At 43.5% G+C, this 24,502-nt stretch overlaps 1 protein-coding gene across 4 annotated transcripts in view; it reads left to right on the top strand.

Moving 5' to 3' along the window:
- TTC39B (tetratricopeptide repeat domain 39B) overlaps positions 1–9,289 on the top strand; it is a 609,447-nt gene extending 600,158 nt beyond the window's left edge. For all 4 annotated transcript variants that reach the window (XM_078675907.1, XM_078675910.1, XM_078675908.1 and 1 more), the window contains 2 exons: positions 2,232–2,348; positions 8,909–9,289. In XM_078675907.1, the coding sequence (XP_078532033.1) occupies positions 2,232–2,348; positions 8,909–9,008 (217 nt within the window). In that variant the 3' untranslated portion in view covers positions 9,009–9,289. The remainder of the gene's footprint in view (positions 1–2,231; positions 2,349–8,908) is intronic.
- Positions 9,290–24,502: the final 15,213 nt, after the last annotated feature.

Here is a 24,502-nt window from a genome sequence, read left to right as displayed (position 1 = left end):
TGTCCCATATTTTGCAGTTTGCTCTCTCTTTGGCGCAGCAAGGATTTGCTGTTGCCACAGTCAAAGGTTACCTTTCGGCGTTGTCGGCATTTCTCTGCTTGCCGGATCAGCCGTCTTTTTAAATCTCAGGTGGTTTTGAGGTTTCTGAAGGGCCTCACTAATAAGTTCCCTCCTTCTCCATTTATCGTGCCTCAATGGGACTTAAATCTTGTCTTAACATTCTTGATGGGTTCTCCCTTCGAACCCTTACACAAGTGTCCCATGAGGCTTTTGTCTTTCAAGACGGTCTTCTTAGTTGCAATCACCTCGGCAAGGAGGGTGAGTGAGCTTCAAGCTCTTAGTTCTAAGCCCCCATTCCTGTCCATTCATGCTGATCGAATGGTTCTTAGGACCAGGGCTGCTTTTCTGCCTAAGGTGGTAACTCCCTTCCATCTAGGACAGTCCATTACCCGTCCTACCTTCTATCCTCCCCCTCACCCTTCTAAGGAGAAAGAGAGACTGCACCGTCTGGACCCTAAGAGGGCGGTGTCTTTTTATCTGGACAGAACTAAAGACTTCCGGTTGAACGACCAGCTATTTGTTGGTTTTGCTGTCTGTCGGAAGGGCAGAGCGGTGCACAAGCGCACACTTTCTAGGTGGATAATCCTGTGCATCAAGATTTGCTACTCCCTGGCGGGTAAGGACCCTCCTGAGGGTATAAGAGCTCATTCTACCAGAGCAATGTCTGCTACTTCTGCATTGTCTAGAGGTGTGCCTGTTGAGGACATTTGCAGAGCCGCAACTTGGGCCTCCCTCCACACTTTCGCGAAGCATTACTGCTTGGATACCGAAGTGAGGAGGGACGGCCACTTTGCGCGCTCTGTCCTCCAAGATTTCTTGGTGTAGCAGGGTGGACACCCTCCTCCGGGAGTGGGGACTGCTGTGGGACTCTATTCACAAGGTGAGGAATCCACTGGCAGATGTATCTATCAGAAGAACAAGTTACTTACCTTCGGTAACGCTTTTTGTGGTAGATACAGTATCTTCCTGTGGATTCCTCACTGACCCACCCGCCTCCCTGTTGTCCACTCTGCTATACCTGAGTTTAAGTATATTTATATTTGTATATATATTGGGTTTTTGATACCTTTGATTCGCACTGTGTGCTGTTCTGATTTGTAGGTACTATGTACACTGAATATATGTATATTTCCTGTCATTGGTCCGTCCGGGTGCCTTGAAGGCACGGAAAAAAGGGCGGAACTGATGTCATCACGCCGGCTTAGTCCTAATAAGGAGCCGGTGACATCAGACGGAGTCGCGCGCGATGCCGCATTCCTATGACGTCGTCCACGCCGGCGTGCTACGAAGAATTTTCCAAACGTTGCTGACGCAAGGGGGATATTCACAAGGTGAGGAATCCACAGGCAGATACTGTATCTACCAGAAAAAGCGTTACCGAAGGTAAGTAACTTGTTCTTCTCCACCACTCTGGGTCCCACAAATCTTAAATCTTAATTTTTAAATCTTTTTTGTATTAGACACCATATTAACTTTATAATGAACTTTTAGTGTACTGAATGATTTTACAGAACTGAGTTATTCAAAGTGAATTTGGTAAATGGTTTTAATTAACCATATATAATAACGTCTACTTACTTGAGCTCTGGAAATGTGCCTCCTGCCACACTACTAATAGAGGGCCCAAGTCCCGTTGGCTAGTGAGGGTCCTTGGGGGGCCAACTAGCCCTCCTGTTACCTTCTGGGAATATTGAGAGCTTTTCAATCGCCATGTCTCCTTTCTCCACCACCCTGCAAACATGCCTCCTGGCAAGCTACTAGTTGGGGGATTCCAAAATAAGTATTTTCTGCAATGCAAAAATATGTTCATCTCACTTCAAAATAGTAAAATTGGATGTCTAATCTAGTTTGTTTAGCAAGACTATGAATTATTGTACTTCTTATTGCATTGCCTAAATGAGATCAACAAACTTCACTGCTTTTCAACTTGTCAATTTCCTAAATAGCAGAATTTACTTTCCACACTGGAACTTTGCTCTTTATTACAATCTGAGATTCTTCATTCCATAGTAAAGCATGCCTCTTCCAATCTAGTTTAGTATTTAATCGAATAATGTAACGTATGCCCCATGTATATGCCTTATCTCCCAGGGGCCCTTAATATTCTAATAATATAATAATAAAACGCCAGACATTACATTTACCAACATTTTCTTTATCTGTCACCTTAGTGGGAAACAAATAAAATATGACCATTACTTGGTACCGTTTACATTGTACGAATTAGGACTTCTGCACAAACAGCAAGGAGATGTGGACAAAGCAATCAAGTGTATCGAAACTGCAAAGTAAGTGTGGATATTTTTTTCTGTGTATAACATCAACATTTTCCAGTTCCTTCTTAATTCTGTAAAATTGAAAGAGAAGACTTGTGTTGTATTATTTTTAAAGTGTGCAATGTCCCTTTTAAAGGAGTCTATGAATAAAGGGTATTGCAGTTAACAATTGGTAAATTTCCGAATGATTAAAAAAAATGCTGTCATTGTTATAAATTCAAAGTAGGTTCGTATAGATTCCATTTTATTAGTAACTGTGCATAAAAAGTAAAGGTAAGAGCACAGTGATTACTGTTGAGAACATCTACCAGGGCACAGAAAAAAAGTACACTTCATTCCATTGTGAAAATGGGCGTAGCGGATTCAAATAAATCATGAAACAATTCACACTGATCCAACATAATTTAAAAAATCATAATATGCAAGACATTTATACATAGAAGACATGAAAGGTTGAAAGTACACAAGACTAGAAGAAGCATCTTAAAAGCGTGCTTTAAAACTTGAGAAGGAGAAATCACATTTATAAGACAACACTAATGCATATAAATGAATTGTGATAATACATTTGTAATGCATATGTTGCTTATCAACATATACTGATGGTAATTGTGATGCTATATGAAGTGGCCTAGTGCTTTTCATGCTTTTTGCTGAGACTGCACCAATTAGAAAAGTCGGTGCAAAAATGTGTAGAAATGAAGTGCAAGATTGATATTTTGCACTTTCATTCTAAAGAAGCTATAGTTTATAAAATATTGGAAACAAATTTTGTAGAATGAAATTTAACACACTTGCAATTTATATAAATATCGTAAAGGTTTGTGGTAGTAGGGTATTTCTAACTTTAGCCATTTCCATGTAATATTATTGTGTGAAAGTTCTATATACGTTCTTCATTTAAATGGATTTTATTTCATTATATTTGATGTAAAGTCAGCTCATTTCGTTTAAAGGTGCAATGCTAACTGAACCCGTTGCGTGCTTATGATGGAACCACGCCGCCATGAGTCACTTCGGCGTGTGCTCATGACGGTGTGGTTCCGTCATGCTGCTGCCGCTCCGGCCCCTTGGCATTAATTCGCCGCCTCTGAGGGCGAATTAATGAGTGGGCGGGGCCGTGACGCAACCACGCCGTCATGAGCACACGCCACCCGTGACTCATGACGGCGTGGTTCCATCATGAGCACCGCACCGCCGTGCTCACCCCCTAGCCCACCCTGACACCACCCCCCCCTCGCCGCTGCGGTGAAATTCGCGCCGCGGCGAAGGGGTTAAAGGCCTTTTTCTAAATGCTTATTTTCTAGTGCTGATCTTTCCCTTGATTTAATACATTGATATTTCTTTGCAAATTAAATGTTGCTTATTTCTCCTCTACATGACTACACCCTGGCATCTTCAACGTTCACACTTAAATAATCCTGCGGGAATAGAAGTTTAGCTATGGCTATAAGTCACAACTTTGTATTTCTTTTCTACCGATGTTAGTCCTGTGAGGACTCTATAAAAGAAGAACCCTCATAGGTGGGGCAAAAACTGCCATTCTGATTTTTCCTACTTGAGACCCAGATGCTATGCTAATCGATCTTTTACTTTGCACTGTTTGTTAATGCTCCAATCGGTAGTTGAAGAACTAAAACCTTCTTTGCTGAATCATTTCTAATTTCCAATTTCCCCTTATATCTTTAGCTCTAAGCCAATTGACTCACCCCTTATGGACTTTAGGTCTGAACTTTTCCCTTTTTTCCGAAGGACCTGAGCTGTTAGATTTGTGAAACCATCTTTCTGCCTTAAAGGGTAGTGGTACTCTGTAACTCTGACCTTATGAACACTCGATAAAAATGTTCCTAAATGCTTGGTGCTTTAATGCAAGCTGTGGTATTCTTGACCGAAGTCCTTAAGAAATTGCTTATTTTAATGAATTTTGACTCTTTATTACAATAACCAAGTTGTCTACTATTGAGCCCAGTTGGTTCTTCCATTTAAACTGTGCTGTTGTACTGATATTTTAAATATGTTGCAGGAGAATCAACCAACTCTATCAGAACATCAGATTTTGCTTCTTTTATTCTGTGTTGCGATTGCTGAGCTCTAGGGTGGCATGATCCTCACTCGACTTAACTTCTTTAGGAAGTTGGGTCTACCAGTTGCTATTCTTTATTTCTAAAGCATGGTCTCAAAAGTTGTGCACCTAAATCTGATCTCGAACTTGTGATTTTGCTGTCAATTAATGGTCCTCATTGTACAGAGAACATGGAGTTTGGTCAGCCTAATTACCACCCCTCCTATCAGTGGAGTGAGATTCATCAGAGGACCATGCCTCTGTGGTAATGGAAACGCTTTAGAGAATCTAATCCTAAAGGGCACAGTACGGTTAGAGGATTAAGGAGAGTAAGCGTACAATAAATATTTGATGCATGCTTCACACTGCCACACCTTCATACCCTCACATCTCCTTCAAGATTTTAGTTTAAAGGTTAACCAGGAGATAACGGCCTCCTGCTTGGTTTTCCCTTCTTGTTTCCCTTGGCCCTACTTAGTGATTTGATATGTTCTTAGATACTCTAATGTTCTTGGTTTTTTGTGCATTCTGATTTTCTCTGGGAGAGATAAAAGAGGCAGTTCCATTTTGGTCACTGAGCACCACACTTTGAGCTCTCTTAAATATATTAGTTATCACTCCCAATTGCAGACAATTTAATACTATTTCTCTTACGTCAAGACTAGCCATACTCTACTCCTGTATTTTGAATGTGTACTTGTACCTAATAAGAATTTTGAGAGCTGCAGAAGTGTTCAATGACCATGTGAAGATTGTTGTCCAAATGGCTGAGTTCCTTTGTAAGGGAAAGAATGAAAGTAGTTTAAGGTGACTTGCCATTTGTTTCCATGTAAGGCTGTGGGTACTTTAACATCACACTAACATCTCTGTCCTGCAGTTTTAATAGATAGGTTCTTTCTCTCTTTCCTTTTGGTGCAATGTATTTTGTTCTTGAAGTTACCTAGTGCATACATGGAATATATACTGATCACACTTCACCAAGATGGCCGCCAGGAGGATGAGCCTGTGAAAGGCTCCTGGGCTTGAGATCACTTTCTGTGGAAATCCCTGTTTTAGCCAGCCCCTGATGAGCAAACTCAGTGGGAAAGCTTCTACTTCCCCTCCGACGTACTGGTTCTGGTGATCTGGTAGATTTTTAGCTCCTAGCCTGATTTCCTATCGTCACCTGTGCTGGTTTTCTGGGAGCCTGGTTGCAGGAAGAGTGTCTGGGGCTTGTGGAGGCTGGTCTGGCCACTGGCTCTAGCTCCAGAGGATTTTGATTGGTGGCCCTGGCCTAGAGGACAGCAATTTACTATCGTTAGAGGCCCACGAGAGGAGATGATGTGGACGTAATTCCAAGACAGTAGAGCCAGGTCAAGCTCCAGTGCGGACACGCTCCTGATGGGAAGTGAGGATTGGGGGCCCAAGATGCTGAAGCAGAGTTGCTGATGCTCATGTGCCTTCCAGGGGAGGGCATAAGGAGTGCCTACCCTTCTTTTGCCCTCCATTTACAATGCAGAGTTCACGTTTCTCTCCATTTACAATGCAGAGAAATGGTATGTGTACCTTCCTGCTGTGGCCAGGAGGAGTGCCTACCCCATACTTGCCCCATCTCCACCGGGCCTTACAGCTGGAGTAGCGGGCACTGGGGCTTCTGTTAGCGCCGAAGTTGCCCAAATCCGACTAATCCTTCTAGGAGACACCCAGCATCATACTGTGATTCTCTCTCTGCCTGTCTGGCTTTCCTTTTGGCCAAATTGGTGCGTGAGCCTTCCTGGGGTGGCTTGGAGGAGTGCCTACCCCCTACTTCCCCCCATCCACACTGGGCATTTCAGCTGTGGGAGCAGGTGCTGGGGCCACCACTGCCGTCTAGGTAGCCCAAATCCGACTACTCCTAAGAGGAAGTGCCCACCATCCTACTGTAATTCCTTCCCTGCATCTCTGGCTGTCCTTTTGGCCAAAACAGTGCATGAGCCTTCATGGGGTGGCTTGGAGGAGTGCCTTCCACCTACTTGTCTCCCTCTCCCCGGACATTACAGCTGTGGGAGCAGGTGCTGGGGCCTCCTTTCCGCTGATTGTCGCTATGTATTTTTATTTACACTTTATGTAACTCCGGTACTTGCTGCTATTCTGTTTACATATCCACTGTATTTCATTTACTCTTTTTTATCATTATTATTTCTTTTTTACCTACTCACTATGTACCTCATGCTATTGCTGTTGTGCTTATTCTGTAAAGCACTAAGTTGTCATGAACAGAATCACTAAGATGCCATGTTTGCTCTCTACCTCAATGGAAAACTATGCATCTAATCTCCCCCCCTTACATCACCCTCCCTCAACTACCTAAGATCTGTCATGTTCACTTTTCCCTAGAATACACGTCTGGGTTGAATCACAAGTGGGCTTTGTGAATTCACTCTAGGCAGTCAAACACAAAGGGAGCTTAAGTGTGCCCTGCATATCCTGATGGCCCATCACCAGGCTGTTGAGCCTTCCTGAGCTAGAGTGGTGGGAGGAGCTGACACTTGCACCTGATTAGGGATGTGCCTATCCCCACACAAAGAGCTGCTTACTCCTCTGTAGTGTGCCTGGAGCCACACTAGTTTGTGCACTGGAAAGACCTTTCTTTGAAGTCTCCTTACATCAAAGGCTAAAATAGGTATAAGTACTGGACCTCTGACACCATATGCTTAGGACACTTCTGGACTGAGGGCATTCTGCCAGGAAGAAGAGCTGTTGTGCTGCCAGAAGAGACTGCCACTTTGCTAATTGCATTGCTGTGTTGGCCTGCTGCTTTTGTCATGGGAGTGAGAAGACTTTGCTCTCTACATCCTGCTTTCTAAAGTTTCTCTAGGGGCTTGAGTCTAGCTTGCCTCCGGTTATAAGTCTCAAGGCCATCAAAGACTTTATCTGCAGCATTTGGGCTCCTCTGCTGAGAGCTGTACTCTGCCAAATCCAGTTTCTGTGCGCTTGGAAGTGAGTTTTGTGATAAAAGGAAACAAAAAAACTTGACTCTAAGCTTTACTTCGGAACCAGTGTCTTTCTGTAAACCTCGACGCAGTGCCGCTGGCAGCACCGAAGTCATGGTCCCCCTCGACGCAACAACTGCGACTTGCAACACAAGCTCAGGTCATTGCAGCGCCTCTGAAGAACTGCCACTGTGTTAGTCCCAAATACTGCGTCAACGAAGTCTGTGATGCTCTGCTCCAACGCCACGACCAGTGGTCTCACATCGACACCGCGGAATCAGTACCATGCAGATTGACCTTCGCTACCACATCTATGCCACACAGCAGTAAAGAACCGAGGTACCACACTTGCAACTCTCCCATCACATTCCCTGCACATCGCATCATCCCCAGGTTTCAGCAACTTCACAACTCTGCATCGCCACCAGGAACTGATACTTCATCTGCTTCAGTGACACCGTACCTCCTTTGTGCAACACACTGTCCCCGAGTGCCGACACGCCTATGACCTTCATAGGAACTGATGCTGCACTGACCTCCACGATGCCTCACCTCCCCTGCACGTCGCATTGTCTTTGATTCCTGACATCTCCAAGGTACTGTACTGGGGTCTATGTGACTCCATAGCTGGCCCGCGTCTCATCTCGGTCGGATTGAACTAGTGGAGTAATCTCCGTCAAGCGCATCCAGATAGCCCCGGTTGGAGCTATTGTTTTCTAAATGCTATAATCTTGATTTAATCTTTAAAAATTCATATTTTGATTTCTGTATGTTGGATTTTTGTTGTTTAGTCTTGTTTTATTGAGATAAGATTGGCTATTTTCCTAAACTAGTGTTGAGTACTTTTGTGGTGTTTACACTGTTACAGTCTGTGTGTGTGTGTGTGTGTATGCATGCACAAACTACTTTACATATTGCCTCTGGGGATAAGCCTGATTGCTCAGTGCCAATCTACCAAGGGGCTAAGCACAGTATATCTTTGGTGTGTAACTAACTTACACAGAGTAGGATTGTGGGTCTCTACCTGGACAGGTAGCATACCTCTGCCAAATAGAGACTCCATTTCTAACACTGCCCAAGACATTTTAGTGGTTGTTGGGAATCAGTTTGAAGGTATAAACAAAGCAACAGTTATTTCAGCTTTTGCGCATTTCATTACGAATTGAGAACTTGCTGATGGTTATTGATTAATGGACCCAGTTGGGCTAAAGGAATTTGCACAATAAGTATCCTCAAGACAGTAACGCAGATTGAGTCATTGGTTATACTGAAAAAGGCGGTCTTTATAGCAAGCTTAAGGACCAGTGGTCTCTATTTCAAGCCAGTTCACATTGGCACTCACTGATGGCACCAGAAACAGTTAAGTATTCCAGATTACAACAATTGATGGTACATTTGTGCACAGTGCATTTTCGAATGATTTTTAATTATTCTTGGTTACACTTAAAACAAGACTGATGTTCTCTAGCACTGTCTCCTTGCCCTCATAGTTTAGTGTTGTAACTCTCATTTTGTTGCTGTAATAGGAAGTCTAAGCCTAATGTATTTTTTTGTTACAGGGTTAATTACAAGGACTACTCCATGGAGTCCCGTTTACACTTCAGAATCCATGCAGCACTCAACACGCTGAAGGGATCCCCGGCATCAACACCACCATAACATATTTATGCCAATGATATTTAAGTAGATCTATGAAATCATGTAAAAGCAAAGAAAAAAGAAAAACTGATGGATAAAGTATACATATTTTTCTGGCCCCCAAGGGTAATTTGATGTCAGTCCTTCAATAGATGTTCTTTTTATATGGTGATTGTATCATAAATATTTGTTCTATACTGTACTTTAAAGAAGAAAGTTCATATATTTTGTTTCAAATATAAATACTTTAATGCTTTAAAATTTTAGGAGGTTGGATGTGCAATAAAGTATGATCCAAAGAACTTGTTTTTGGTTATCTTTGTAGAATAACATGGTGATATTATGTATGAATCGGAATTGGAATTTAGAATGATTGTCATTACATAACCCCCATTCACTGCTCAATTGTTCATATATAAACTGCAATTTAATGTATGTACACATATCAGACTTGGAAGCAGAACACCATATAGTAGTGTTTACAACTATTCTGCCCTGATTTCCTTTTTATTAAGCCAAAGGTTGAAGCATTCCTTTCCTGTTCAAATCCGTCAATAACCTGCAGGTTACAAATGTAATTCCTGAGAGGGGTAACTCTGCTCTTATTTGTCTTACATTAAATACCTAGGGTATTAGTGAAACCTGTTCTTTTCAGCACTAGGAAATGTTTAAAACCTGTGGTGGTACATCAAATTTAGAAACAAAAATATTATTAAAAATGATGTAAGGCAACAGGTGCAATCATCAGTGCATGGAGATTGCGAGATGTGAAAATATTCCCAAAAAAGTGAATAAACTGTACTAGCTAAAGATTTGTAGATTGGAGTGGAATGGGAGAGGGATATAGGAGAATTAGGTGGTGGAGGAAAGCTGGGCAAATGCATTTGTGTATCAGGATAAGACACTGGAGGTAAATGTTGCTAAACCCAGGAAGTCTGTAACACTTAAATACCTAGAAGGGAAAATATTGAAGGAGTTGAAGATGGCATTATCCTCAAGTAATAAATACCTTACTGACTTAAAATACTTCAAGTTAGTGGAGTGCTCCGTGAAAAACAGAGCATATTTTGACATAACCAATGCAGATTAATAGCATATGGGGATATACCAATCATGCACTCCAAAGGAAATGACCTATTCAGTGCCTCATATGAGTTGACCTCTGGGAAGATGACATTCCTAGGTCAGATGAAGAAGGGTACAGGTAGAAAATGGATGGATCCCAATGTAGCCATCACCGAACATTAAATGACTATGGTAATGTGCACAGAGGAAGATCAATAAAAAGGGATCAAAGCTGTGTGTTGAGAGTGAGAGTATATTACATGCGGATAGTATTGAAAGAACACGGACAAGATCAAAAAGTCAGTGGCAAGGGGGCGTGGCGAACACCGCAGGGAAATAGCCGCACACTAGTTGAGCACCTGGGAGGCCGATTCTTTTCCCCAAAGTCCGCTAAACAAATCCGTCTTCGTGGAGCCAAACTGCGGCCAGCGAAGTCAGTTTCTTGACAGACATCTTCAGCGGTACAGGTGAAAGCGTGCAGATTCCAGAGACTCGAAGACCTGATTGAGACCTGTGCAGCGAAGGGTAATCAAGAGACCCGAGAACATCGCGAGTGAGAGGGCGGATCGCGAAGTGGGAGGAGCCCCCCTCGCCGGGATGCATTGAGTGCTGCCAAGCCGCTTTGCCTACGCTATCTGCCTCAAGCCTATGGTACCGCTCCATCCACCGCGGAGGCCTGAGGGCGCCCGGGAGTGCGGCGCGACGTGCGGGAAACTGGGCCCTGGCAGTGATCAGGCCCAATCGAGCCAAAGCCAAGGGGGTGAAGGGTGGCACCTGTGAGGCTCCTTTTATGAAGTCGTGTTGAGGGCTGCGACGTGGTCTCGCCGACATGCAGTTAAAAGTACCTACGCAGCGATATAAAGTGTGTCCAGCCGCCGTGAGCACCAGGGGCAGAATCTGGGTCCCCAGAGATACTGGAGGGGCCGAGAGAGGGACCCGCCTCCGAGAGGGCTGTAAACTGACTGACTGAGGGTCCAGAATAAAAAGTGCACACAGACTCTGCGACTGGCACAGAGGACCGGCAGCACAGAAGTCATCCTTGTAGTGCTGGATAGCTGTAATTAGGGGTTGAGGCAAGAGGATAATGAGACCCCCACCAACAAGACCTGGCGACACAGTAAGTACAACAAACGTCACAGCTGAGGGGAAAAGAACTACATTTCACATGGCAAAAGGGAAAGGAACAGAGAACAGGTTAACAGTAAGGACTGCCTCTTCGCCCGCGGGCAGCTGTGCAGGGCTGTAGGGTGATTGACGCCAGAACAGTGTAACATATCGAACCTGTGCCACTATCCAGCTCCCGGCCTAGAGGGACACAAACAGTCGAGCTGATACATGCCAAGCAACGCCCGCGCAAAACGCAATAACCAAGACCGCGCACAGATAGACCAGGCCTTCCCTCCACAGGGAAAATCGACAGGTCGTTGCGAACGTTCACCATTCAGGCAGCTGGGAGTACCTAGGTAGGGGGAGCCTGTTGACATACGTAGCAAATAATGCCCGTTTACACCTGGTATGTCGGGCAACAAAGGAGGGCGTGGGACAGATCAAACTAAGCTAGATAAATATGCCCTACACAAAAGTATAGAAGATGTGCATACCCAATCCGACCTCCCCATAGAAAAGGAGGAACCGACACTAAACAATGTAATTGCGGGGATCAATAAAGTTCAAACCGCATTGGAAGGATGTATAGATATGGTGTCCACTGAGTTTTTGTTAATAAGAGCAGATCTGCGTTACTTGGGAGACCGGGTACAGGAAGTCGAAGTCACAGCGAACTCATTGAAAGTGGGCACCAAGACTCCTCAACAACGATTGCAAACCACAACCAAAACACTGGATGCTAAGTTGGACGATTATGAAGGCCGCTCCAGAAGGAATAACATAAGAATTATTGGGGTGCCGCAGTGGGCGGAGGGGCCAGCAGCAGATCTCTTTGTAGAAGAATTAATACAAAAACACCTGAAGCCCTGAGGACTATAGAGTTAATTTACCATGGAAAAGGGTACATAGAGTATCAGTAGGTAAACCCAGACCAGGATCCCTTCCAAGATTGATTCTGACCAGAGTATTTAATTTCCGCGACCGTGACATCATATTGCAGACAGCCCGTACAGCTCTACAAGTACGATTCGAAAGCGCATTAATTGCATTCTTCCCAGACTTTACAATCAATTTGCAACGGCAGAGGCACAAATTCCTCGAAGTAAAAAAGGCGCTCAGAGACAACACCCGAAAATACGCAATGCTGTTCCCCGCCAAACTGAGGGTGGAGGCACAAGGTGAAATTTGGTTCTTCTTCACTCCTGAAGAAACTTGGGACTGGTTAGAAGGATGGCGCACAGTGGGCAAGACTAAGCCCTCGGACGACAAGTCAGGAAAATGCGCAAACCATATGATGAAAACGGATGCCACGCAAGAAAGCACCAAGAAGTCAAATGAGGAATCGGACAAAGATGAGGGAGCAGCTATCTAGACAATATGAAACAATATGTGGTGAATGAAGAGGCGTACTGTACCTATTCCTATGGGGTCTGAAACAAAAGGTCCTGCACTAATGCCGTAGGAACCAACACATAAGCCTGACCAGCTAACTCCTCTGCGTTATTTAAGAGAAAAAAGAGAAAGCGGAAAATGTACATAGGCTCCTGTGGGTCCTAGATTCCCCCGAATTTAATGGGGAGGAACGACAGGAATTCTGCAATGTTGGGGAGGAGGGCAGTTCTAGTACCGTCATGCAGGGAGGGGGATGATCCATTACCTTTTGATAACAGTCCGTATCATTGTTTTAATACAGCAAGTTGGGGTAGCTGTCGTGTAAAAGATAGATTAGTAGAAGTAGCACACACCATACAGTTTCAAAACAGATTCACTCACAAGATCACTCACCAAAGCACCCCAAACATCGGGCCACTCCTGAAAATGGGAGAGGAAAGTCCATATGCACCTACTACCATGAAAGGCACAAATCTGAGTGAGACAGATTCCACCTTCAGGTTGCTCTCCTGGAATGTCAGTGGGCTGGGGGATAAATTGAAAAGTGGGATAGCCCTACAATATTTCAGACAACATACACCTGATATTGTACTACTGCAGGAAACCCACTTGGTGGGAAACACATGTAAGGCACTGAACAGAGGGGGTACAAGTTAATCGTACACTCTGGTTTCACAACAGGCTCCAGAGGGACAGGAATACTTTTAAATAAAAGATGCCTATATATGATAGACCTTACCTCCCACCACCGCTGTTAGGTGGAAGGGCAAACCCTCAAATATACTATCAGTCTATATACCTCCGACACTACAATAGTAACTCTACCTGACAAGCGCAGTACTCCTGTAATTACAAGAGGGAGAATTAATACTTGGGGAGATCTAAACTTGGCACTCTGCGGCCAAAAATACCGAAACCCCCATAGAAGTATACACAGTGAAAACACTACCCTATCAAACTATGTAAAAGCAATGGGTTTAGTGGACGTTTGGAGAGCAAGCAATCCCCAGACCTTGCAATTCACCTTCCACTCAGTGGCGCACAATAGCCCGTCATGTATCGATTACATACTGACATTGGTTCATCAGTTGCCCTACATCAAAGAAATCCAACATTTAGCTAGATGAATATCTGATCATTCACTGATCTGGCTCATCGATTCCCAGGGAACAAAACTAACCCAAAACACTATTTCCCTCAACCCCAGGTACTTAAAACTCCCACAAATACGAGATTACTTCATTCAAACCACAGAAAACTATTTTAAAGTACCACAGACTCTGTTTTCTCCTCCCAGACACTTTGGGAAGCATTCAAAACTGTAAAAGGAAGGATAGGCGCTCTCCCTAATGATTGGACATTAAAAAGACCGGAAAAAGGAACTGTTAGATTTAGAAACAGAGATTCTAGAGAAGAAAGCACAAGCCGCCCAGATGGACAGTGCAGAGGCTGTTCATGCGCTGGCTATCAAAAGACAAGAATATACAAATAGGGTAAGTGAGGAAGCCAAGAATAAGCGATTGACTACACTCCACAAAGTATATGAAACTGTTGATAAAGCCCGAAAATTACTGGCATGGTTAAATAGACGCGAACAAGCAAATAGATGGGTAGCATGTCTGAAATCCGAGAATGGAGCAATGATAAGTGCCCCACGGGGTATAGTGGAGACGTTTGCAACACATTTTAGACAGACCTGCACATCTACTACCTCAGCCACTTCGGAAAACTTCCAGAGACTTACTTGCAGAAATGCATCTTCCCTCCCTAACAGCAGACGACATTACTCTTCTGGACAGTGACATTACGGACAAAGAAATCACGGGACAATAGTCTACAATCCAGGAAAGCTATGGGACCCAATGGGCTCCCTATCTAACTATACAAACTGATTGCTACAAAAATTGTACCCCATCTAAAACAAATGTATGAAGAAAGCATACAACAGGGTTACTTAACCAGAGACCAAAGACTAGCTTCCATTGTGTTAACGCATAAACAGGGTAAGCCAACTGAACTGTGTAGTTCATACCGACCCATTTCGCTTCTCAACGCTGAAACCAACATATCGGCAAAATTGTTGGCCAACAGACTAATGCCGGTGATCACGAAACTCATACATACGGATCAATCTGGCTTTATGCCTGGGTGTAACACCGCACTAAATCTTAGAGGTCCACATGGTTTGCTGGGTAGAAATGACACCATTAGGGAAGCAGCAGGAATTCTCTAGACGCTAGAATGGCATTCAATAGGATGTATGTCATTACATCGCATTCTAATACCACGCATACCATTACAACGCGGGTATTACAACGTGATGACAATGACATCGCATGCCATTACATCGCATACTTTTACCACGAGTATGCTTTTACCACGCATGCCATTACAACGCAAAGGAATGCGTGGTAAAGCTATACTTATGGTAAAGGTATGCAAGGTAAGTTACATCTCTATCCCTACAACTACACAACAAACTACTCCCACCCTTACACTACCCCAACCCAAAAACACTACTACACTACCCACACTACTCCCACCCTTACACTACCTTAAACCCTAAAACACTACTAAGCTACCCACACTACTCCCACCCCTACACTAACCTAAACCCTAAAACACTACTACGCTACCCACACTACTCCCACCCCTACACTACCCTAAACCCTAAAACACTACTACGCTACCCACACTACTCCCACCCCTACACTACCCTAAACCCTAAAACACTACTACGCTACCCACACTACTCCCACCCTTACACTACCCTAAACCCTAAAACACTACTACGCTACCCACACTACTCCCACCCCTACACTACCCTAAACCCTAAAACACTACTACGCTAACCACACTACTCCCACCCTTACACTACCCTAAACCCTAAAACACTACTACGCTACCCACACTACTCCCACCCCTACACTACCCTAAACCCTTAAACACTACTACGCTACCCCCACTACTCCCACCCCTACACTACCCTAAACCCTAAAACACTACTACGCTACCCACACTACTCCCACCCCTACACTACCCTAAACCCTAAAACACTACTACGCTACCCACACTACTCCCACCCTTACACTACCCTAAACCCTAAAACACTCCTACACTACCCGCACTACTCCCACCCCTACACTACCCTAAACCCTAAAACACTACTACGCTACCCGCACTACTCCCACCCCTACACTACCCTAAACCCTAAAACACTACTACGCTACCCACACTACTCCCACCCTTACACTACCCTAAACCCTAAAACACTACTACGCTACCCACACTACTCCCACCCCTACACTACCCTAAACCCTAAAACACTACTATGCTACCTATACTACTCCCACCCTTACACTACCCTAAACCCTAAAACACTACTACGCCACCCACACTACTCCCACCCCTACACCCCCTAAACCCTAATACACTACAATAAACATACACTACAACACTACACTACCCTAAAATCTAAATCACTATACTACATAAACACTACACTACCCTCCCTAATACACTACACTAAATAAACACAACACCACAACACACACTAAAACGTTTTAAAAAAAACCAAACAAACATTACCACACTACTTTAAAACTGCCCTAAACCCTACATAAGTAACCCCCACCCCATGCGCAAAACCCCTTACCTGTCTCCTCTCCAACGTCGCCTACGGATCCTGCTTCCTCCTTCCTGCTGAGTTCACGTTGTTGTGAATAGCCGCCGCCGCCATTACACATTACATCGCATGCGTTGTAAAAGCGCATGCGATGTAATGGTATATGCGATGTCTTAGTATGCGTGGTTTTACCACGCGTTGTAACATCACATGCGTTGTAATACATGCGATGTAAAAGCAACGCGTGGTAAAACCCGCGTTGTAATGGTTGTTCCCCCATTCAATACCATTGAATGGCCATACTTATTTGCAGTACTAGAGAGACTGGTTTATGGCCCCAAATGTATAACCTGGATCAAGCTATTATACAACAGCCCCTGGTTCTCGTCGTTGTAAATGGACACATATCAAGTTCCTTCCCCCTCAAACATGGAGAAGGACAGGGGTGCCTCCTTTCACCCTTGATTTTTGCTCTGACACTGGAGCCCCTAGCAGCTTGGATCAGGGGAGGCTCTATAATCAGAGTCCTTCATTGGACAGAGGGATGGGAGGACAGAATCTCCTTATATGCGGACGACATTCTCCTCTATATGGCGTCACCCCACTCATTATTAAGCAGGATTATGCACATTTTTACTAACTTCTGTAAATATTCTGGGTACACCATCAATTGGTCCAAATCAAAGTTATTCATCCTTCAGGGTCCTACACCAAAGTTACTGTCGGACTGCGCAGTGACGGCGACAGAGGAAGGATTCTGCTATTTGAGGATCTATGTCACAAGAGACCCCTCGCTCTTCTAAACACGCAATCTCCTCAGCCCCTTGAAATGACTACAGGACGACACAAGACACTGAAGAACACTGCCACTGTCACTCATGGGCCTTTGGCCGTTTTAAAATGATGGCATTACCAAGGTTGTATGCTTTACAAAACACACCATTCCCCATAGCAAACACATATTTTTCCCAGATTGAGAACGAAGTCAGAACATTGCTATGGGAGGGGAAACCCCCTAGGTTAGCCACACGTAAACTAGTGTAGTGAAGGGCTGGTATGAGGGCAGTATGGCCCTCCCAAATGTCCGGTAATATTATTGTGCAACTCAACTAGCGGTAAACAATCAATGTATATACGGCCCACACTCTGACCCAGCATACCAAATGGACAAATTCCTGATGGGTCCTAGAGGTTACAGACGGGTACTATATACTAACCCCAAAAAACAGGTGTTAACAGGGCCGAAACAACAAACTGTCCATCTCTGGCACAAGGTAACAAAACAGCTAGGATGGGAAAATAAAATAACTCAGACAACACCGTTGTGCGACTCAGAAGTATTCGGAGAACTGATCAGACAGCCAGGATTTGATAAATTGGATTTGATAGGCATTTCAAAAGTGGGGAACTTATGGGCAAAAGGGAAAATTAAGACTTTGGGGGTGTTGAGGGAGGAATTCGAGATGGCAATATCCATGACTTACCGGTATTTACAAATTAGACATGCGATAATGTTGGATCTCCCGTCAAGCTCAACTCCCCCAGAATGATCCCCATTAGAGATAGACTACTATGCGACCGAATTGATGGTAAAGCCATATAAAAGATCTAGCAAAAGTTACTGAACGCCATGCCAAACCCCCTTACAAATTAGGAGAACTAAAAGAAGAGGACTTGCTGGAAGTGCTCGCTTCACCCAGAGAAGTAGCCATAAGCTCCAGACTAAAAGGAATACAACACAAAGTACTACACAGGGCATATTACTCCTGCAACACTATGACAAAAATGAAACAAAAAGAGGACTCTACATGTAGACGGGAATGTGGGGAGGAGGGTACGTTCTTCCACATCATGTGGGGTTGCCCTCCCATTCAGAGATACTGGAGCGCAATAGCGACACAACTATAGATGGTGCTAGACAAACCACTGGCGTAACGAAAAGTGAGGGCACCTCCCTGCACGGTACTTAGGGGGGCCCCCTCTGGGCTCAATCAGGAGCTCTCCGGCCAGAGTGCAGAGCCAATGGGGCACCTTGGAGCTAGGGCCACCCCCCGCACCGCATGGGCTGCGGGGTCCTCTGTTACGCCCCTGAGACAAACAACTACAGCAAACACCACAACAATGTCTGGTCAATTTGTGGGGATCGACAGACCTCACTAGTAAGGAGCGTATTGTGGTCACAAGAGGCTGTGCAATAGGCAAATTAAACATTGCGAGAAAATGGGGAGGGGAGACACCACCCACCATGGCAGAAGGGGAGAGAAATATGGACTGGGCAATGGTGACAAAAAGTCAGTCTATGAAAAAAGGAGGTGCCCCAAGAAATGGGACCAAATCTGGAACAAGTGGAACAATTACATTGGACAACTGTCCTCTGGAAGGGAAGACCCCCATGGCAGATATCTTGTAGGAGGGTTTAACGAACTGTAAGCTAATATAGTACTCTTGCTTGTCAGCGGAAATGATGGCCTGATGGTGATGATGTTGTGTGGTAATTCAATAACTGTTGTAATCAACTGTGTGCAAATTTTACAGAAAAAGAGGTTGTTTTTTTGTCAGTGGCACTCGTGAGCTCGAAAAGTGATCAGAATGATACCTAGACTGCAGAGGAAAAGTGTAGGCAGTAAACCTAAACTATAAATGAACAAGAGCCCCACCTATAAACTAGAAAGAATAATAGCAGATAACCAGAGGTTATAAAATATACCAGGATATTTTAGATACACATAGGAATAAAGGCAACGTACTCAAAGACTGTAGAGAGGATTTGGTCTTGATACTGGAGACAAAAGTACAGCACAAAAAGTCAAGAAATGGGGTGAATATTTGAACGTGCTCACTGTAATATATACTGTACCAATGGTATCCAAAGAGTGTGGACCCTGATCTATTCTGAAATACTGATACAGTAGCTACCAAATGAAAAACCTAGATGAGGCATGAAAAAAGAGAAAATATTTCAACTCCTTCTTGAGAAGTACTTATTTAAGTTTGACCCCTTAAGAGAGAAGTATAAAGAGAGACAAAGATAACATGTTTAAGAAAGCAGTTTCAAATAGAAGGGTTGGAAACAAAATCAGAGATCATTTCCAGCATTCTGTTTATCTTTTAGGGACTGATTCACAGAAAAATAAATTGCTGCTCCATGTCTCAGATGATGATCTTCAGGTGTTTTGGTAACTCTGGCCTGCTGTGCTGAAATGATATCACTGCTAATTCATGACTTCGCCATTTTGTGGTGATGACCTTTATCCAGATCTTCAGACACTTGGGTATTGTGCAGTCTCCCATAGCTGTCAGGCAATGCTGCTCTCCAAATTGGCTATTGCAGCTATTTTTCTCATCATCAGTCATAGCAGCAAAGATACTTTAAAACTTATCATCAGACTCAAATTAGGACACCATGGCAAATGTCTCCCCCCTTCATGGATGTGCACGATCTCTTCACAGTCTTGATTGGTAGAATAATTTCTTCAAGGAGGCAAGTAATCATTCTGCTTTGGGGAAAATCTTAGCCAAATATGATTCAGCTTAATATATTTTCTAATTAAGATTGGCTGTCATATGTCAGCGTTTTTCATGTTCCTGTTCCTGTTACATGTTGATGTGAGCTATTACTATGCACTCCTGCCACCAAACAAAAAACTCCTCAGAGCTACAGTAGTTTCAGTGAGCGAAACAGCTGTGTCCCCTTTGGAATCTTGGTATGCTATAGAGTGGTCCCAGTAACTAAGGACAAACTAAAGTTTATGAATTCCCAAAGATGAAATTTATAACAGATGAATCTACAACAATTTTTAAAGGGAATGTTATTTAATCACATTACCACAAACGGATCATTTGTCGTAGTTTAGTCATCATATTTTTAAACATATAGTGCTCTACAGGACAGAAAAGGAAGGAAGGTAGGCGAATTGGTGGTGAGGATTGTGATCATGTGAAAAGCATGGAAAGAAGAAGTAGTGAACTCATACATCGTTTTGCAGAATATCATTGAGCTCATAAATTGTGGGCGAATGCTCCATGATGTCATATATAGATTCTTAAAAACACTATGCCCTAATATTGGAACACAATAGAAATGTTTGTTGAAGCAAGGGCTAGTTGTAAACAAAAGAAAAGTCGACGTTTCGACCCCGTAGACACAACGTAGGTTGGTAGACACCTTACACTGGGGTCTTTATCAGGACAAGGATGTGTGTAGGAGGGCACTGATGCAGGTCCTACAATTGGACACAGTGCTGAAAATGGGCCAAACAGCTTCTAGAAAATTGAGGGCGACATCAACCCTCGAGTCCGTGGGACAGAACAGCGTGTCCCCGGTAAACTAGAGTAGCTCAATTGTAATTGCTGCATGAATATTGCGACTGAATCACATGAATCTGTACACAATCTGGAGTTCAGATCTCAATAAATGAATGTGCGATCTTCGGTGTACAGAAGCCAAATACTCAGGCGGTGCAACGCGCTACACGCCTCAGTGGTGCTTCTCAGAAATGAATCAGGATTCCTGGATGAATGGAATCATCACAAAGGTATGTTCAGAGGTCAGTGTGGCTAAGGCTAAAGCAATTGTTACCATGATGCGCTATTTTTCACTAGTGATATTGCAGATGTTTCCAGTTATTTTCTTTCATTAATGGAGAGGAAAAAAATTGATATGCCTTTGCAATACAGCTAAGCAGACTGTAGCCAGTTAAGAAGGATGCCCTGCTGTGCCTATGGCAATGCAACATGCTTAATCTGTTAGTAAAATGGGTTTTCAATGCAGGACAGATGTGTGGGGACAAAATCTAGACAGAGGCACTAGAATATTATATACATGGCTTGCAGATTGTGGACCTCAAGTGCTGTCAGGAACCTTACAGGAGGCCTGGGAGTCAGTGTACTTAGTCAAAATGGAACCAGAAACACATATTGTCCCTGTAAAAGGGGCAATGGCTTACTCCTCTTGTGATGAAGTAGCTCAGTCTTTGCATAAAGCATACTGTCCTCTGAATTTTAGAGAAGTTCTTACTCGTCCTTACTCTTATGGTTCATGTTCCGACACTGGTGACCTGTGGGGTGAAATGGAGTGGAGTAAGTCCTGGCATTCTTAGTACCTCCTGTATCCCTCCCAAGACTCAACTCTCTAGACCTACCCTTCACCTCCAGTGCCCAAATACCTGTGGGGAGAAATGGAGTGGAGTAAGACTGGCATCCTGAGCACCTTCTGCATCCTGTTCTGGCCTTAAGCAAGGGACAAGCAGCCCAACTCCTCCTTGGGTTGCGCTCAGATAACATCAGATTTGGTAGGGGAAGGTCCCGAACCTCCCTGCAGTGAAGTGGCTATTCCTGATTGGTTCCTAGTCTTGGGTAGCCCCGTGCACCTGTAGACCCTGATTTAGATCTCGATGGACGGGTTACTCCATCACAACACTGACGTATATTCTGTCCGCTGTAATCTTAAAATAGCCTTGAGTTTCTGCGCTCATTTTCTAGAAGAAGAAACTGTTTCACAGTGCAGTGGGGAGAAAAATGTGGGATGGCAACATCTTACCCAACTGGTAAGGTCCACTCTACCTACTGCAGAGGTCACCTGGCATCCCACCAGTTTTAACACTGTACCAGCTAGAGGTCGCCCACTGAAGGGTAGTACACTCTAAATGCACAAGACAGGGCTTAACAAACATCTGTGGATGTGTCCACCCATGCAGAATGTCCTTTTAGTGAGGTTATAAAACCAAGCATAACGGATGGTAGAGGGGTTCTGAGCATTAGTATGAGATGGGTGCAGGATGATGGTGTGGTCGTGGACTTGGACAACAGTGTTAGAGTGTGATGATGACCACAATGGGTATGAAAAAGGAGAGATTTTTGAGTGTGGCATGGGTCGATAAGTTTTGGAGGCTGAGTGGAATTAGGGAGAGGTAGTAGTAATGTGGTTGAATAGGTTAATTAATGTGAAAGGAAGTTTTAGTGCTTTGCAGATACCAGAGTCAAATAGGACAGCACATAGTGGAAAAGAAGAGCAGAGGACTGAGGAGTGCTTGAGCAAAGCCGGAAGTACAGTTATGGCCAGGTGGTAAAAAAGCTTGGTGGTCAGTTTGGGAATAAGAGCGGTCAATGCAAGGTCAGAAAGTGGTGGGAAAAAGATCGTCAGAAATTGGAAAAGGTTTGGCAAAGGACACGAAGACTAATGATGAGGTTGGTAAGTTGATGGACAAAGGGGTGTGTACAGCAGGAAATACAAAGGTGAGAGGATGGTTGTAAGTTGGTTGATACAGCAACATTAGAAAAGTAACGTTGGCGCGAACAGGACGGGAGTTTGCAAATGAGCACAGGGAGTAAGTAAAAGGAGGAAAGCAGTAGGTCAAATGTTAAAAAGAAATTTCCTTTAATGAGATTAGCAATGCCAGTGGGGTTATATTTAATGACAAAAAAACCAAAGAGGGTGTACCCACTAAAAATGGAACCAATTCCTAGTATCTGACGCTCAACGCCTAAGCAAACCCTTCCCTGCACCTCCTGCACCAATCTCTGTGCCCCTCACCCTGGGACCCTACCACCCGCCTGAAAATACCAGAAGGGTAGCCCTTCTGCTCACCCCCCCAAAAACCATTGTGGGCAGAACGCTTTTCACTGGGCCAGTCTCGTTTACAGCACCCATTTCCTGTATGAGCATGAGCTCTTATTTCACTTTCATTGGCCCTTTAACAACTAGAGCGAGCACCCTTTCATTCATTTGTGACATCGCAACATCCATTATACACACCATAATTTCAATAATGAGAACAAGTCTCCCTTCATTCAAAACAAGCTACATTTTCTATTATATGTTTGCATCCTTTCAAACAATCAAGCATATTTGACATTTATTCCACAATTCCCAATCTCAATAGTAGATCGCATATATTATGTAGCCCAGTTCTGTAACCACCATATTAATATCAATGGACCTGATATTGCTTTGAAGTCTCTGTCCATTCATGGCGATTATTATTTTTTAAGGTGCCAGGTGCTCCATTCTAAAGTAATTTAAATATCACTATCTTCTTAATGGAGATAAGATACCCCATTGTAATATTGTACCCATTAATCCTCAAATGCCAGATAATCTATTGAGGTATGAGAACATTTTAAAGTATTCCATTCTAGTATTGCACCCATTAATCCTCAGATGTGAAACAGCAACATGGATAATGTATGTTGCCTAGAAGACCACTTTTTTCATTGACAAAACCATAATTTTAAAATAAACATCCATTGTAAACACATTCCTTTTACCACATTCACTAGCTTGACCACAATCTTGCCATGCAAACCCCATCCACCCAAAATTGTGAAAAACTATGCGGATTATGGCAAAATAACCTGCAATTAATTTAAAATTACATAATATTATAATTAAAATAATGTAAATAAATTACTCACACTTATGTACACCTAATCACATCATTGCAGTACCTCAATTCTCTCGCTCTCGCTCTGATGCGAGCATGCACTGCTGTGTATGTTCTTTATTTCTACTGCACTGTTGCATGGGAAGTTTCTTCTGCTGTGCTGCTGAACATGCTGCTGCTGTCTGTTTTATAACTGTTCTGTGCACATGAGGGAACCTTTCATTGGTGCTCATGTGACTTACCAAGCGCTTGCTCTTTGTGACAAAGAAAATGACACCTTGTCGGCAGATGCTGTAGCTGTGTTTGAATATATAGTGTTGTTTGGCAACAAAAAAAAATACAAAAACCTTTTCACTGTGTAAAAGCGGAAACGACTGGCATTGCCAGTCGATGTTCAACTTTTCACGACGTATAAACAAAAAAAATGACTAGTATTGTCAGTGGATGTTGACTAGTGAACAACTACCCATGATTTTCTTAATTACCTGAACCACACTTTTCTAGTAAACTATTTTCAATGTAACAATGAACTATCAAGCGCTTCATGAAGTTTTATTATTGACAGAAACTGATTTTCCCATTCAAAACAAAAGGTCACGCTTTATGAGCTGTTAAGGGTAGGATTGAATTTCGTGTTTGCAGCATTCGTGCTTGGACAGACCATAAATCTGTCAAATGTTCACTCCATGGCACGGAAACACACTGTTATCCGTTTTTACAAGAAATGTACCTGTGAACTTTACTGTACCGTGACGTGTGTGATGATTACACAGCTTGTAAACTGTAATTTGAGCATGTGAATCAGAGTCAGGCCTGTCCATGCCTAATATTGTGTTTCTGCCTTTTCTGTTCTGGAACAGGTGGTGGGGTTAACTTCATTAGCAGTGGCTGACACTCTAGTCAGGATCACAGAAGAACTGCTCTGTAAGGCTCCCAGAAGGAGC

This window comes from Lissotriton helveticus, chromosome 2_1 (assembly GCF_964261635.1).
Source record: "Lissotriton helveticus chromosome 2_1, aLisHel1.1, whole genome shotgun sequence".
NCBI lineage: Eukaryota > Metazoa > Chordata > Amphibia > Caudata > Salamandridae > Lissotriton > Lissotriton helveticus.
Note: the sequence above shows the minus strand (reverse complement) of the source record. Positions and strands in the feature narration are given on the sequence as shown.